This window comes from Psammomys obesus, unplaced genomic scaffold (genome assembly GCF_907164565.1).
Source record: "Psammomys obesus unplaced genomic scaffold, mPsaObe1.curated_primary_1811, whole genome shotgun sequence".
NCBI lineage: Eukaryota > Metazoa > Chordata > Mammalia > Rodentia > Muridae > Psammomys > Psammomys obesus.
Genome location: NW_026585797.1, coordinates 33,614,095 through 33,630,158, shown reverse-complemented (window position 1 = coordinate 33,630,158; position 16,064 = coordinate 33,614,095). Strand labels below are relative to the sequence as shown.

The following is a 16,064-nucleotide window of genomic DNA, read 5'->3' as shown; positions in this document are numbered from 1 at the left end:
TCACGTCCGCCTCCACCTCTGTTCACTGCCTCACCAGAACCTATGTTATAGCCTCTTTAGAACCCTCTTTCTTGGATTGTACCCTAATTTATTTATCATTTACATGGCTTAATAGTTATGAAAAAAGAACAATTAAGAACAGATCAAGATTAGAGTAATAAATTTGGTTTCCTAAATTTAAATATATATGTGTATATATTTATATATGAATAACAGGGTCTCATATAGCCAAGGCTGGCCTTCAACTTCTTATGTAGTTGAGGATGACCTTGAATTTCTGACCTTTCTGCCTCCACCTTCCAATTACTGAGATTACAGGTGTGTACCACCATTCCTAGCCTGGTCTCTTAACTTCTAACCAATGTATATAGTTTCTATTTATTGACTTCCTAGTTTCATTTAGTTTTTTTTTTTAATAATTTCTTTCCCTACTGTCTTAGCTAGGGTTTTATTGCTGTGAAGAGACACCATGACTAAAGCAACTCTTATTAAGGCAAACATTTTTTAAAAATTTATTTATTTATTAATTAATTAGTTTATTCACTTTGTATCCCTACTGTAGCCCCCTCCTCTATCCCCTCCTTCCCTCATCTCCACCCATGTCCCTCCCCCAGTCCACTGATAAGGGAGGTCATCCTCTCCTTCCATCTGATACTAGTCTATCAGGTCTCAACAGGACTGGCTGTATTATCTTCCTCTGTGGCCTGGTAAGACTGCACCCCTCCTCAGCAGGAGGTGATCAAAGAGCAGAAAGGCAAACATTTAATTGCAGCTGGCTTATGGTTTCAGAGGTTTAGCCCATTATCATCATGGTGAGAAACATGGCATCATGCAGGCAGACACGGAGCTGGAGAGTTTTACATCTTGATCCAAAGGCAGCCAGGAGAAGACTGTCTTCTGCAGTGAGCCAGGAAGAGCCTATATTCCACACTGGGCAGACCTGAGCATGGGAGACCTCAATGCCTGGGGGCTCACTTCCTCCATCAAGGGCACATCTCCAATAAGGCCACACCTTTTTAATAGTACCACTCCCTATGGCCAAGCATTCAAACACATGAATCTATGGGGGCCAAACCTTTTCATACCACTACATCTATCTATCCCGTTCACTCTGTGTTTCCCAGCATTTCTCAGTCATCCCACATTTAATACACACAAAGTGAAAACACATAGCATAATTAAGATTGAAGGAAGAAGGAACCTGCTTGAAAAGGAACAGAGGCACAATTAGTTTACCTAACTGTAGCAAGACTGCCACCTGCAGCTGGGCCTGGGCAGGTGCTTTTAAGTTCTTGGCCTTTCTTTTTTTTTTTTTTTTTAAATCTTTTATTTTTTTTTATTAATTACACTTTATTCATTTTGTATCCCCCCATGAGCCCCTCCCTCCCCCCCTGCCGATCCCACCCTCCCTCCCCTTTCTGCATGCATGCCACTCCCCAAGTCCACTGATAGGGGAGGTCCTCCTCTTTGGCCTTTCTTTTATTCAGGGAATTGGAAACAGGAGCCCACACAGATGTGTAAAAGAAGCAAATACTTTTATTTGGACCTAAGAGATAGTACAGATTTAAGAGGAATACTTTGTTAAGATTGACAATGGGCAACATGAGTGAAGATACTCAAGGGCCCTGGATGCTTTTCCAGCTTCCCTTTATTAAGTTAAAGAGGAGGGGCTGGTTACTCAGTGACGTAATTTTGAGTGGTTGTCTACATTGATTGATGGATTAAGTCAGATAACATTTCCCCCAGAACATCTGTATCCTAATTTATTTATCATTTACATGGCTTAATAGTTATGAAAAAAGAACAATTAAGTACAGATCAAGATTACAGCAATAAATTTGGTTTCCTAAATTTAAATATATATGTGTATATATTTATATATGAATAACAGGGTCTCATATAGCCAAGGCTGGCCTTCAACTTCTTATGTAGTTGAGGATGACCTTGGATTTCTGATCTTTCCGCCTCCACCTTCCAATTACTTTTACTCACATGCATGCCCACTTCGCATAGGCATAAATAAGATGGTAAATAGGGGATTCTCCCTTACGTGATATTTGAGGATACAGTTTTGCCTTGCTGTACATGCACCCAAAATCAGTTCAGGTAGGAATGATTCTTCTACTCTCCCTCACCAGCCATTTTAAGAATACACTCTCATAGACGGTGTCTAAATTTGATCACATTATCAAGGGCATGGACATTGTTCCATTGCTCAGAGAAAGGCGAGAGTATAACCGAATGTAGCTGGAGGGCTGAGGGGTTCAAAACAGATGCCACTTGCACTGTTTGGAGAGGAATGTATATGCATGATATGTGCATGTTAGTGTGTGTGCGTGTGTGTGTGTGCGTGTGTGTGCGTGTGTGTGTGTGTGCGTGTGTGTGTGTGTGTGTGTGTGTGTGTGTGAGTGACACCAAACCAAGTGAGGGTCCCAGGGCACTAAATTATCTCGTAGGCTTGCCTTCCTTGTGACGGATAACTAATATTTTAAAAATCAGGAATGGGATGTTTTCCATCTTTGTACATGTCCTTCTCAGATGAAATAGTAATTCTTACTTGGTCAGAATGTAGCAGATTCACAAGCTCCTTCTTTATAATATGGCCTTTCTTGTTTTAAAGTACCTTTCTTTATTGAGTCAAAATTCCCTAGTTAACCTATTGTAAAGTGTACAATTATAGTTTTTATATGTGCCCACATTATTCAACTATCAACACTACGTAATTTCAGAAAAAATTCATTATCTTTTAAAAAGAAAGCCTGTACCCATTGAAGAGAAACTCCTCGTTTCTCCCTACTTCTGGTCTCAACAGTATCATTAATTTACTTTTGTCTCTATGGATTTGCTTGCTCTGATTATTCACTGTGAATGTAGTAATATGTTGCTCTTTGCGTGCAGTTTTCTCCAGTTTGCATAACGTTCTAAGAAATCATACATAATTATACTATATATTAGTACTTCATTTTTATGGTTGAATACCATTTCCTTGTATGTTACCACACTGAATTTCCTTATCCAACAACTGATAAGGCATTTGCATTTCATCACCTTTTTGAATATTATACATAATGCTGTAGTGGACATTTTTTACATTAGTTTCCATTTACTTGAATGGAATGAGAATCTAGGGATGAAACCATATGGTCAACTTTCCCCCCTCTGTTTATATTTCTACCAGCAGTGGATAAAAAAAAATGCCAATTATTTCACAATCTCACCAACATTTTTTTTCTGTGCTTTGTGTTCATAAAATTGCAGCAAACCTTATGGGTATAAAGTGGTACCTCACTGTGGGTTTGATTTTCATTTTTCTAATTTGAGTGCTCTTCAACATCTCATCACACCATTGTATATATATGTATATACATATATATACATATATATGTATGTATATAGCTTTGTTTAATATACATACATACATATGTGATGTATAAATATACATAATTCATAGAACTCATTTGTAGAACATTTTTGAAACTGTTACAGTTCTTTGAAAATGTCATATAGTTCATTTCGATCATATTAACCCCCTCCCATATTAACTTCTCTACCCACCCAACTTGGCATCCTCTTCTTTTTTCTTTTGCTCATTGTAAAATCAGGTTATTTTGATTGTGGAGCCATAAAGGGTTTTATCTATTATGAACATTAGATCCTTATGTAGTAATTTTGAAATATTTTCCCATCATGTACACTGAGTTGACTATTTTTTGTTATTCTTCAGGTGTATGCATTCCTGAGAAATTCAGGGTTTTTTTTAATTACTTTTTTTTTTTTTTTTAGTTCTTTGTATCTCATTGTGTTTAAGAAGCCTGGGCCAAATCCAAAATCCAGGGAGATGCATGCCAAGTTTCTGAGAACTGTACAGATGCAGGTCTTAGATCTTTAGTCTAATGATTTCTGTGTATTGTATCTAGTAGGGGTCTGCATTTGCTCTTTTATAATGTTTCAGCAATGTTAATGGGAAAGGTTTTCTTTTCTCTTTGGATGCTCTTTCTGCCCTTGTCAAAAAATTTGTGCTGTTGTCCAGATGAACAGAACCAATAGCATACACATGGTTATGAGAAGGTTCATTGGGTGAACATATATAATTATATGCAGAAATAGATCCACAATGGCCAACTGCAGGCTGGGGACCAGGAAAACAAATATCAATTTAGTTCAGAAGCTGGAAGCCTCAGAACAAAGAAAAGAGACCAACAGTGTAGTGGCTGTCTGAGGCTGTAGGCATGGAATTCTGTTAGAGATGCATGGTGCAAGTTCATGTACAAAGGATGAAGAAGTGATGACTTAAACATATGCGCAATAGTCCCTGCAAGAAATGCAATGTCTACAGAATGTTTGGGTATGCATATACATATACATATCTTACCTTCTTTTTCTCTTCTCACTCCCCCCCAACCCTTTGGAGGTTTCTCCCACATTTAGTGCCTGTCTTCCTCAGTCAATCTACTTATTCACACATCAGTTTTCCCAAGGACACCCTCATAGACGACTTCGAGTATGGACTTTGCTGAGTGTTGCAACATGTTAGCTCTGAAAAGGCAAGCCCTACACACTAAGCAGGCAAAGAGGCCTTCAGAGGACTTGGCAGAGACGAGAGTGCCGAGTTGTCCTAGATAGGGAATAGCGTTGCCTAGCATATCTTTGTATAACTCACTTTCTGGGTCATGAGAGGAAATGCTGGAATACTGCAAAGTTGGGCTTGGGTTCCATTACCCTTGTTTTTCTTTCTCTTGACCCACAGATGAAAGGCTAGTAAGAGAGAGGAAACAGCAGCACATAAAACATAGGACAGATTGGCTTTGGTTCCATATGACAACACTGCAGAGGATATAGGGAACAAAAGCATAGAGAGAGTCTTATACCACCTACATTTTCAAGTAACACTGGAGATTTTAGAACACATCCCCATGGAAACCAAGGCTATTGAAATCAGACATGGTCATCCAGAATAATGGCAGACTTTGTCCCTATAAAGAAGGCTGGCATCAATTCTTTAAAATTTGGATGCAATTTACTATTGAAGGCACCTTGCCTTGGGATTTTTAATTTTGGAGGATTATTGATTGCTGATTTAATACCTTTACTGGTTATGTAACCATAACCATACCTATTGATAGTTCCTAATTCTGAAGAGAAGCACAAAGAACTCCAATGATGTTTTGTGAAGCACAGGGTTTACTTTAAAATACAGCCAATAATTTGTTTGGGCCCTTACAAGATAATAGTTTGCATTTCCATTGATCAGTTCAGTTGGAAAATTGCCAAATATTCACTTAGTGTCTATATGACTTACATACACAAACATACCCCCCTGGATATCAAGTGGCTTGTATTTTAAAATTAAAGAAGAAATTCCAGTCATTTTCTGAACATTTTTCTCATAGTTATGTGATGTGAGTGGGTAGATCCCCTTTGTGAACAAAGAGGACTTCCATTACAGACTGCACCTGAGTCACTGTTAGGATAGCACATTGTACACATTAACAAGGAAGTGAAAAGCCCTACACATGAAGCAGAGGACTAGGCAGAGAAGATGAATATATCAAGCTGTCCTAGGTGGGGAATAGCCTCAGAACACTGGGTGTGTGGCTAAGTGTATGGCTCCAGCCTGCATTCAGCAACTAGACGAAGCAGGTGAGAAAAGTTTTGAGACAGGGCTGCCTTTTCCAGCAATTGCTGCTAAAATGGGGATGCTAGCATGCAGGCTCTGTTTGAGCTGCCCTGGGAAAGGCTTCTTTCGATTGCTTCTGCAATTGACTCTTCAGTCATCTGCCACTCTGGGTCTCATTTTGTTTTCTCTGTGTGATTTCAGTTCAAATGCTATTTCTTGCTAAACTCAAGGGTGATATCTCTTTCTAATGCCCCAAAAGAAGATACAGGATTGGCTGTGATGAAGCAATGGAACCAATGCATAAACCTGTCTTTTCTTGAAGGGCCTGTTTGAAAAAACAAAAAACAAAACAACAACAACAACAACAACAACAAACTTCCTGACTGACTGGCGCTTTCCCTCATTCTAGTCTCAGTTTTTTTGACACCTTTATCTCCACCCTCCACAGCTTAGAGGGCTGTGAGGCCCAAATGTCCAAGTCAGTGTGAGTGGTGCAGAGCAGTGTGATGTGACCGGATCTGACTTCCGGCCCCTGGAAAGTGTTCCCCAGTCCTTGGGTTATTCCGGGAATACATCTGAGCCCTGTTGTTCACAGCCTGGCAAAGACCGCATGGTACTCTGAGTTTTATTCCCTCCTATCCTATGCTTGGAGTCAAGGCTGACCTGTCTGGTGAAGTCTCCTGAGAATAGAGATGGGGACAGTTGAAGCTGCTCAATTCCAGTAGGAGAATTAAGCTTTCTAGCTAAGCTTTCTAGGATCCTTCAGGAAGTTTTCCATAGGAAAGCCCTAGAATAAGGCGAGAGAGAATGAATGAGGCGGAAAGGACTCTGGCAGGCGAGACTGACAGCAGATGTGGAAATGACCTGGGAGCAAGCTTCTGCTCCGACAGGAGACACTTAGAAAAAGGCAGTGTCGCCTCCGCCCTCCTCCACCCCGCCATCTGTGCGGTACCTGTTCATCCTGTTCCCTCTCCGCCATCGGGGGGCTCCGCAGCCTGCGGCCCTCCTCCCTGCCCTGCGGCTACAGGTCCCCAGCCCCGCCCCGCCCCGCCCCGGGGCTCTGGGTTCTACACCAAGTTCCATCAAGCCTTGGGCGCCGAGGTCCGGGCGTTGGGAAGGATGGCTAAGGTCCGGGAACTGGGGGAAGCCCTCCTGGAGGAGCAGCCTTCGCCCCAACTTCCCTCCGAGATCGCGGATGAGTGCTGCGCGCATTTGCTTGGCAAGGGCTTGCTGGTCTACCCGGAGGACAGTGCGTACCTGGTGGCCGAGGGAGCCGCGGGCACCGCGGGCAGCGGGGAGAAAGGCGGAGACCCAGGGCTGCAGGTGGGAGTTAAATCAGGTGAGTGCTCAGCTGGTCCGGGCTGCGTGCGGAGGCTGAGTCCTAAGGGTGTCTAACAATAAAAAAGAAACACACTCCAAATGCACATATAAGCAGTGTGCTCTGTCGGAACCATTCCATTTCACCAGAAAAAAGAAAGAAAGAAAGTTATCGGAAACATTTTAAACTCGAGGGCTTTGCTCAACTCCGGCCTTGCTCTCTTTGGGTGTCCCACTCAACGCAAAACAGCAGGTAGATGTGGAGGCCACTGGACTGATTGCATGTTCCCTTGTTCTTTGTCACTCCTTAAAAACCTCCCTCAGAAATGCATTTAAGCAATGGTAACTTTTCCTCCTCCGAAGAAGAGGATGCGGACTCTCAGGAGAGCAAGACCAAAGCAGCCGACCCACAGCTCTCTCAGAAGAAGAGCATCACGCAGATCATGAAGGACAAGAAGAAGCAGACTGAGCTCACCCTGCAGTGGTAAGCTGGCCCTTGCGCTGCACACCTGCTGATGCCCACCAGCCCTTGTCTTTAGGACCCTGACTTTCCCCAACTTGTTCCTCCTTAAAAGTTCCGTAAGTTTAAAAGACCCACAAGAAGTGCATCGATTTTCTTTTCACTGCTTATTCTCAGAGATAGATTCTGACCCTGAGGAAAACGAGACTAAATGACAGGTTCTTCACATGTAAGCCGTGATGATTTTTCTGTGATTATTTGCTGTAAAAACAAAACAAAAAAAAACCCTATATTTTTTATATTTAATGCTTTCTAGATATGATCCTTCAGAGTAACAAAAAGCAGAAGGATCTTAACTCTGCCTTAAACCTTATAGGAGGGCAGGTACTATCAGTCAGAAAATAGATGGCTTGAGTTAGAAGTAAAAAAAAAAAAAAAAAAAAAAAAAGGAAAACTCTGTTAAGCTGTCATGATTAAATAATTTTCCATTTTTATAGCATATCACATACATGATTTGCTATAGTAAGACACCACAAATTGAATTTTGCGCCAGATCTATCATCTATTATCTAAGGGTCAGAGAAAATAGAATCTATAAATGCTAAAAAAAAAAAACCCTTTATTTTTGTTTATTTAAACATCAAGTTCTAATTTTTATAACCCGAAATTCTGAAACCGTATGCTTGAACTCTTCCAACATATGAAATGGAAAGCAAATATTACAGTAAAGTTACATTTTGACTGTTGAAATTTGGTGTCCTGATTATATCCTAGAAAATATCCTAGAACTGTAGAAATTATCTGGATTATTTAGGAAACAATTACTGTCAACAAGACAAATGAAAACATGTTTGATTTTGAATTTATTTTAAAGGACTTTGAATGATCACTCCCAGGTTTTCAGTTGAAATTGAGTGATTGGAAAAAAATCTTGAGTTTGTCTAAAATTCATATCATTCAGATGCCTAGCTCAACTCAGTATTTTAAAGACAAAACAATGAATATAAAAACAACTACTTAAATAAGCGGATTGTGGCTATCTTTAAAATGCAAGTTTTAAATGGCTATTTCTTATAAGAACGTTCATGCTTTGAAGACTATAAAGCACATTTTTAAAAATATCCCCAATCTTCTAAAAAATGAATGTTATACATTTCTTAAAACCCCAAGTTACTTGGATTTTAAGAAAATTATGAGGCTGTAGAATTGTCCTGGGGGTGTTAAAAATTAGAACAGAAAAATCAAAGTAAAAACATAGCTTAGTAATTTCAAATTTTATTGTCAGTTAGGTATTCAATTTTAGGTAGGCAAGTTTATTTGTTTTGAAATATTATATCCTAGTTGGTTTGGATCTTTTTAATTAAAAGAAAAATTGGTGTCTGAAACTCCTGAAATAGGTTCCCTAACTTTTATTTTCTGTGCACTGAGAGTACATCAAATCTGAAGTCTTGAAAGATTTCATCCAATTTTAACATGAATAATACTGCATATTATATTGATCTTGTATTATAAATGATTATGCTTTATTAAACATGAAATTAGTATAAGTACATTTTAATTAAAATAATTTACTGAACACTTTGTAAGAGACTAGGAATAGAATCTAGAAGCTTTGATTACTAGATTGTCACTCAGATAATTGTAACACCAATATATTTATTATATCTAATTGAAATTAAATAAAAATCTACCCAGACTTTCAAAGATTTTATAGTTACATCTATACAACAGAGTTGGTATTGTATATGTTATGCTTGGAGACTTCTCTAGAGAGAGATTGTCTCAGTTATATCAGATGGTTTAGAGGATCATAGGTTAAATCACAGTAAAAGGTTCACTATCAATTCTGCTTCGGTGAAGAGAGTTAACCCTGGAGTGTCTCCCAAGCAAATACAGTAGCATGTTTTCTTTTGTTGTTCTGTAGTTTGTGGACGAAAGTAAGGGTGTGTAAACATTGACAGTCCTTTAATTTCACCGTTCATAATCCTAGATCAAATAGTAAAACTTCTGAACAGTGAAGGTTTATAAAGAAGTAAGACCTGGTATTTGCAATGGTGGTCTGGAAGGAATGGTTTATACATTAACATCTCGTAGTGACTGTACTAACAGCTGTTTGCTGTGGATCTTGCTCTTCCAAAGTTAATCCTTGTGTCTTGTTTGTGTTTATGTCATGGCACATGTGTGCTTGCTCAAAACACAAACATATTGTTTCAGAGCTTCTCTGTGTCAGGAGTTGAGACAGCTCACCTTGGCACTAAGTTCATAGTCTTACCGGACAGAAATTAAGAAATCAGTTGATGCTGAAATTTTACCTGAGACCTCTTTGCTGTTGGTTATTGAGAAAATTTATTCCCTGAATTGTAGAACTGAGGCCCCCATTTCCTAGAGATTACCTGCCACTCCTGTGGAGGTGGGTCTCTTCAGAGTCTGACATTTGCTTCTCCACATCTGTAAACAGTGTCTGCTATTACTTCAGCTCTTCCTTCTGTTTCTGACTTCCAGTCATTGTTTCTAGAACTTTCCAAGTGAAATGGGTTCAAGAAGAGAATTTCCTTTCTTAGGAAATTAATTAACACTTACACATAATTCATAACATTTTAAAAGTCCAGTGTTATGTTTTAATTATGTAAACATTGGTAAATTGTATATCCATCACCATGAACTGATATGATTTCTTTTATGGAAAGTGCATGCAAATTCCTCTCTTAACAATTTTGGAAAAAAAAACAATTTTGAGATGTATTGCACCTAAGTTTTGTTTATTCTTATCTTGATTTTATTTTAAACAGCATCCAGAACAAAGAAAGCCCATTTATATCTACTCATTAACTTACTTATATAGTCTGTTTTCAAATTGAGTGTTAAGTCACGGAGGGGGTGGGGAGGTAATAGTGAAAAGGTTTGACCTAACTCTTGGCCTTTCCTTCCAGGCTTGAAGACAATTACATAGTGTGTGAAGGAGTTTGCCTCCCACGGTGCATTCTCTATGCTCACTATTTAGATTTCTGCAGGAAAGAGAAACTGGAGCCAGCTTGTGCGGCAACCTTTGGAAAGGTATATGACACGTATTGGCTACACTGCCTTACAACTAATACATTATATAGACAATGTGTAACCAAATTCATTTGAAGGAGTTCTCTTAGAAAATGTTAAGATATTTGCTATACAGGCATACATGAAATCCCTTAGTGTTTGTTTGGAAACACTAAGTGTTTATGTCTTGATTTATTTATTTATTCTTTTTTGAGTCACACAATACTAGTTATCAGATCTAATGTGAGCTCAAGGCAAGCTCCATAAGTAGCATGTTCAAAGAGGATGCATTAAAGAGGTTGGTATAAACTATGTTGGGGAGTAAAAGTAAATGAAGGTGAACCCATAAATGCAGGCTCCCCTTATTTATATAGTCCAACCATTTGAGTTTTTGACAGACTTTTATTCTATTCCTTAAGTAGTTGTCCTAAAGCTTTGTTTCAGTTTGAATATGTTTATGACACAGAATTAAGATGAGGTTGGTTAAATTTCTGTCATTTAAAATTTCTATCATTAGGATGCAAATCTATGAACTAGATGGCTTATAATATATGTTAGTACCATTTTAAGAACTAGGAAACAATATTAATTTCTTGGTAAAGCCTTCATCTTTGAAACCCCTTTCAGTTGTCTGCTGTTTGTCAATTTTAGGGTATCTTAGTAGAGCTGTAAGAAGCTTGGGTCTCAAATATTTTGGCTCCAAAGTTCAAATCCTGACCTGTAGAAGACTCATTGGCCAGAAATTGAGTGCTATGGTCCAGTTCCTCAGGTTTTCTGGGAAGGGACAGAGGCAGGTGGTTTATATAGAGATATATAGAAGGACTTCTCTCTACACACCAGGCTGACCTTAAACTCATTATGCAGCTCAAGTTAGCCTTGAACTTGTGACCCTCCTGCTCAGCTTGTTGAGTGCTGGAATTATAGGCATGTGTCATTATACCCAGATTCCCCCTTTAGAAGCCCACTTTAAAAGTGGACCAACTCCATAACTTACAGAAGCAGTTTATCTGGGGGTAGGAGAGATGCCTCGGTGGTTAAGAGATCTGGCTGCTCTTCCAGATGCACCTCCGTAACTCCGGTTTCAGCGCATCCCATGCCCCTTCTGGCCTCCATTGGCACTGCGTGCATGTCGTACATACACATACATGATAAATACATACACATATAAAAGAAAATAATGCTAAAATGTAGTTTAATTAATTTGAAAACATGAGCATGGTAAACTTGAGGAGCCTAGGATCTAGCCATGCCTGTGATGAACTTATTTTGATACTTGCTGATAAACAATGTCCTGAAGGCTTAGTACACCCTCTGAAGCTGGGTGAGGCAACTTCTGATGTCCATACCAGCACTACCACTTTTTCTGAGTCTACCCTATGGTGATAATCACTAAGTGGGAATCATAGAGCACCTTTTAAGTCCAAGAAAACTAGAAGTAATTAACCCATTCAATTGTCCACGGAGCTTTTCAAGATCCAAGGATCTTTTCAAAATGATGATGGATATTTAATGTGGGTAAACGTCTGGATAGAATTATTATAGAGGAATCTAAGCAGTCCTCCTTTGTGCATAGAGTAAGCATGGTAATTGCCGAATCTCTTATCAATGTGTGCATATTACTTTCCTGTAGCTTAAGTGTTCCTCTTAGTCTACTATCTACCTTCTTGAATTAGCAGGATATGAGTGCTTTGCATTAGAACTATATACATTCTAAATCTTGTCTTTCTTTTTAGACAATTCGTCAAAAATTTCCCCTCCTAACCACACGAAGACTTGGAACAAGAGGGCATTCAAAGTAAGAACAGAACAACAGGTTTCTCCTTTTTACTTATAGACAAAAGGTAGTTATTGTCTTATCATTGAATGGAATCAGGTATTTTCTTCTTAATGAAGTAGATTCTCATGGATGGTAAGGACTAAAAAAATAAATAAATAAGATGTATTACAAAAAAAGTTTAGAAAGCAAAGTTTACAAAAACTATTCATGATACCTACCATGCTATCTCTTATAATATGTTAAATGAATAGTTTTGTTAAAGTCAGAAGGGTCATGAACAAAAATGTTTAAGACAAAATTTAATGATCAAGGAGACTGCCAGCATCCCCTAAAGGACAAGGTCAAGAAACAGAAGGGGAGCCCTGGCATGCTTCAAGTCCTTCGTCAACTTAATGCTTGCAGATGATCATTTCAGTCATTTGACATCTCATATTCCCCCTTCAAGACAAATGGTGTGCACAATAACTTCCTTGATCATCTCTCACTATAAATATAAACACACAATAAGCTGTATGCACCCGCCTTTTGGCATTCATGGCTTTTCTTTTGTAACTCTGTAGATTCCCATTAATTTTTGCCCTCCAATGATTCCTCTGCCCACGTTTTCATTTTCTAACAGAATCAGCTCTTTCACACTGAAATAAAACATCATATCCTTCACCACTTTTGTATCCCCCCATAAGCCCCTCCCTCCTCCCCTCCCGGTCCCACCCTCCCCCCCCCCTTTCTGCATGCATACCCCTCTCCAAGTCCACTGATACGGGAGGTCCTCCTCTCCTTCTTTCTGATCTTAGTCTATCAATTCTCATCAGAAGTGGCTACATTGTCAGGGTTCTAGGTTATCTCCATGGATAGTCCTTGGTTGGAGTATGAGTCTCTGGGAAGTGCCCTGTGTTCAAATTTTCTGTTGCTCTCCTTGTGGAGTTCCTGTCCTCTCCAGCGCTTACTATTTCCCACTTACATAAAATTCCATTCACTCTGCCTGTCAGTTGGCCATCAGGCTCAGCATCTGCTTTGACAGTCTGCATGGCAGAGGCTTTCAGAGGCCTTCTGTGGCAGGTTCCTAGGTTGTTTCTTTTTTGACTCTTCTCTAATTCTGTTAATTTGTGTAGGTTCTTTGCACTTTCATTGCTATTTGTTAGTATCTGTCTCAATGTAATTTTTTTAAAAGCTCCTTCCTAAGCAGACAATATTTCAATGACAGATATCCCTTTTATCTCATTCACTTTTAATCCTTCCTGTTTCTTTTTTTTTAGTATTCAAAATCCTTTTTTTTATTTTTACTAATTACAGTTTATTCACTTTGTATCTCCCCTGTAGCTCCTTCCCTCCTCCCCTCTTCTCCACCTAACCCTTCTGTTTCTTAACACTTTATTTAGTATCAATCAATACACTTACATTGCTGATTTTAACTAATTTAAAAAATACTATGGCCTGAGAAAGAAAAATGAAATACCACAGTGGGAAAAGAAAAAAAAAAAAAAACAAAAACTTTTCCTTCTAAGAAGTCAACTTTATGTAAAGCTTGGCTTAGTTGAGTTTGATGATTTCTGAAGTACTGTGTTGTGTAAGTGGAGGTGAGATCAGACAGTGTTTGAAGTCAGAAGATAGGGGCCAAAGAGGCAAAGCAACACAAGCAATCCTCTTGACAGGCTCTACAAAAGGGTGGATGGGCAGGCTGCAGAGAAAGTCAATTAATCCCAGAAGGAGCCGTTAGGATTAGGGATGAATCATTAACTGTGCCCATTGTGACACAACCACATCCAGTTCTTACATTGGTAGAGCAACATTTGGTGACTTCTGGCAACCTTTTTGATAATCAAGAGCCATAGACTTGCTTAAGGCATAACGATTGGAATCTTTCCTACCTTATTGATATACCATTTGCTTTTTATGGCATGGCTATAACCCTTTTGGGTATTTTTATATTGGGTATTTTATATTTATAAGTAGAAATAATGTGCATTGTGTAAACTAGGTAGGTTGAAAGATATAGGAAGGTACATGTCGGAAATGGTAATGCTTTGATGCAATTGTTCCAATTGAGATAACATTCCTGTTTTTGTTTCTAAAAGACATTCTCAGATCTTGTTTTGAAAGATAGTACATGTAAGACAGCACGCCTAATGTTTGGAACACGAATTAAAGTTGGAGAAATCAGAAGGAATTCTATGCGTCCATATGTAGCTATATGACAGTGGACAGACCTCTCAGCCTTTATCAGTAAAGTGGGTGTGTGATATCTTAGATCATTATTTTAAATAAACATTGAATTAAATAACATATAAATAATATTAATGGATGATCAAACATGTTTTCAACCTTACAATGATACTCTTTCATAGGAGAAAATTGTGTCTGGAGGTATCAAAAATCAGCAATGCAATGAAAAGTTATTGTTTATTAAATTGTATATTAGATTCATATATACATTTTCATTAGGTCTAATCCTTCCAATGATGATGCTAGATAGAAATTATTTAGAAGGTTATTGACTTGGAAGTGATGTAATCTGCTAATAATTGGCATTTATACCAAGGTTCACCTGACTCTAAAGTTTATGCTTTGTCAAGTAGTAAAAGTAAGAAAACCTACTTGTTTCTAATATCAGTCATATTAATAAAACAATTACTTTATTAAACTTTTTATTATCTTTATCTTTTTAATTGAAGTTTTTACTTATTTTGTACTGCTCAAACAGTTATTAAGATTCATCATTATTAGATTCTTTTTCAAAGACAATAATATTTCATTAATCTTGAATCACTAGTTCTAGTGCTATATATTTTATATGAAAGCAAATTTACACCACTAATATACTCTTAACCTTCTAATTTTAACTTTAAGAATCCTCTAGGCAAATAAATTATCTTCCAACTGTTACTTCGCTAGGTGTTTAGTATTTCATAGATTTAAATTTTATAAAAAATGTTTTATACCTATAATAATATGGACAACTGAGACAGAAATATAAATAAAATAATCTTATTTAGGAAAATCAGTAAATCATGCTTATTTCCAGAATTTCAAGTCATTTTATTGTAGTGTTAAGTAAATTTTCTTTTTCTATATTCTTATAGAATAATTAATTTATAAATAGTTTGGGACTGTCAGATGGAATTTCTGCTAGGTTATGACTGTCTTAAACGGCTGTTCTGTGTTCCGGACAGGAAGTGGGTACCGTAGTTTCTGAAACTGACTTAGATGTATTTAGGGGTCATAGAGCAAAGTCGCTTTCCATTTCATAGCAACATGTGGAAACTACAGGTTGAGAAACAGTGACATAGGTGACCAGGAGTGGGAAATTGATAACAAACTCTACAAATCAAATGAACTCCATTTCTGGTTTTTAAACCTTATTTTCCCAACCTCAATAACATGCTCTGTATCTAGATAGACCCTAAGACAGAAACTGAGTTTATCTTCATGTTTCTTTTTCTCTCTGTGATGAGAAAACACAGAGTTATAGTTTCCTTAACATTTTCAAATTTAGGTTTGAAATGAAGTTCTATAAAAAATGAAGTTCTATAGGCACGACAGAATAAAATTCATGCATATTTCATGATTATGAGTATTTCAGCAGTAATTGATACATTCAACTGGAATTGAGGGACAGTGCTTGGTTTTAAAGAACTTTGGAGGTATACAGAATCATAAGATATTATCTGCTATAAATGAACTTTCACTATTGATATTAATTAACAGGCATTATATTTATAGTCTCAGTGGTGGCTAGTCTCTGGGGATACAAACTGAAAAAAAAAAGAACCTGTATATATCTTTACTAAAAATAGATTATCAAAGTAAGGGAGGGTATGGGCAAGCTCTTTAATAGATTCCATGCACAGGGCGAGCAGTTT

General features: G+C 37.9%; 1 protein-coding gene across 3 annotated transcripts in view; it reads left to right on the top strand.

Moving 5' to 3' along the window:
* Nucleotides 1-6,727: 6,727 nt before the first annotated feature.
* The window catches only part of Rfx6 (regulatory factor X6), a 56,332-nt gene continuing 46,995 nt past the window's right edge, over nt 6,728-16,064 (top strand). For 2 of the 3 annotated variants that reach the window (XM_055599218.1, XM_055599215.1), the window contains exons 1-4: nt 6,728-6,956; nt 7,259-7,418; nt 10,325-10,448; nt 12,161-12,222. In XM_055599218.1, the coding sequence (XP_055455193.1) occupies nt 6,737-6,956; nt 7,259-7,418; nt 10,325-10,448; nt 12,161-12,222 (566 nt within the window). In that variant the 5' untranslated portion in view covers nt 6,728-6,736. The remainder of the gene's footprint in view (nt 6,957-7,258; nt 7,419-10,324; nt 10,449-12,160; nt 12,223-16,064) is intronic. The other variant, XM_055599216.1, reaches the window with a different exon arrangement.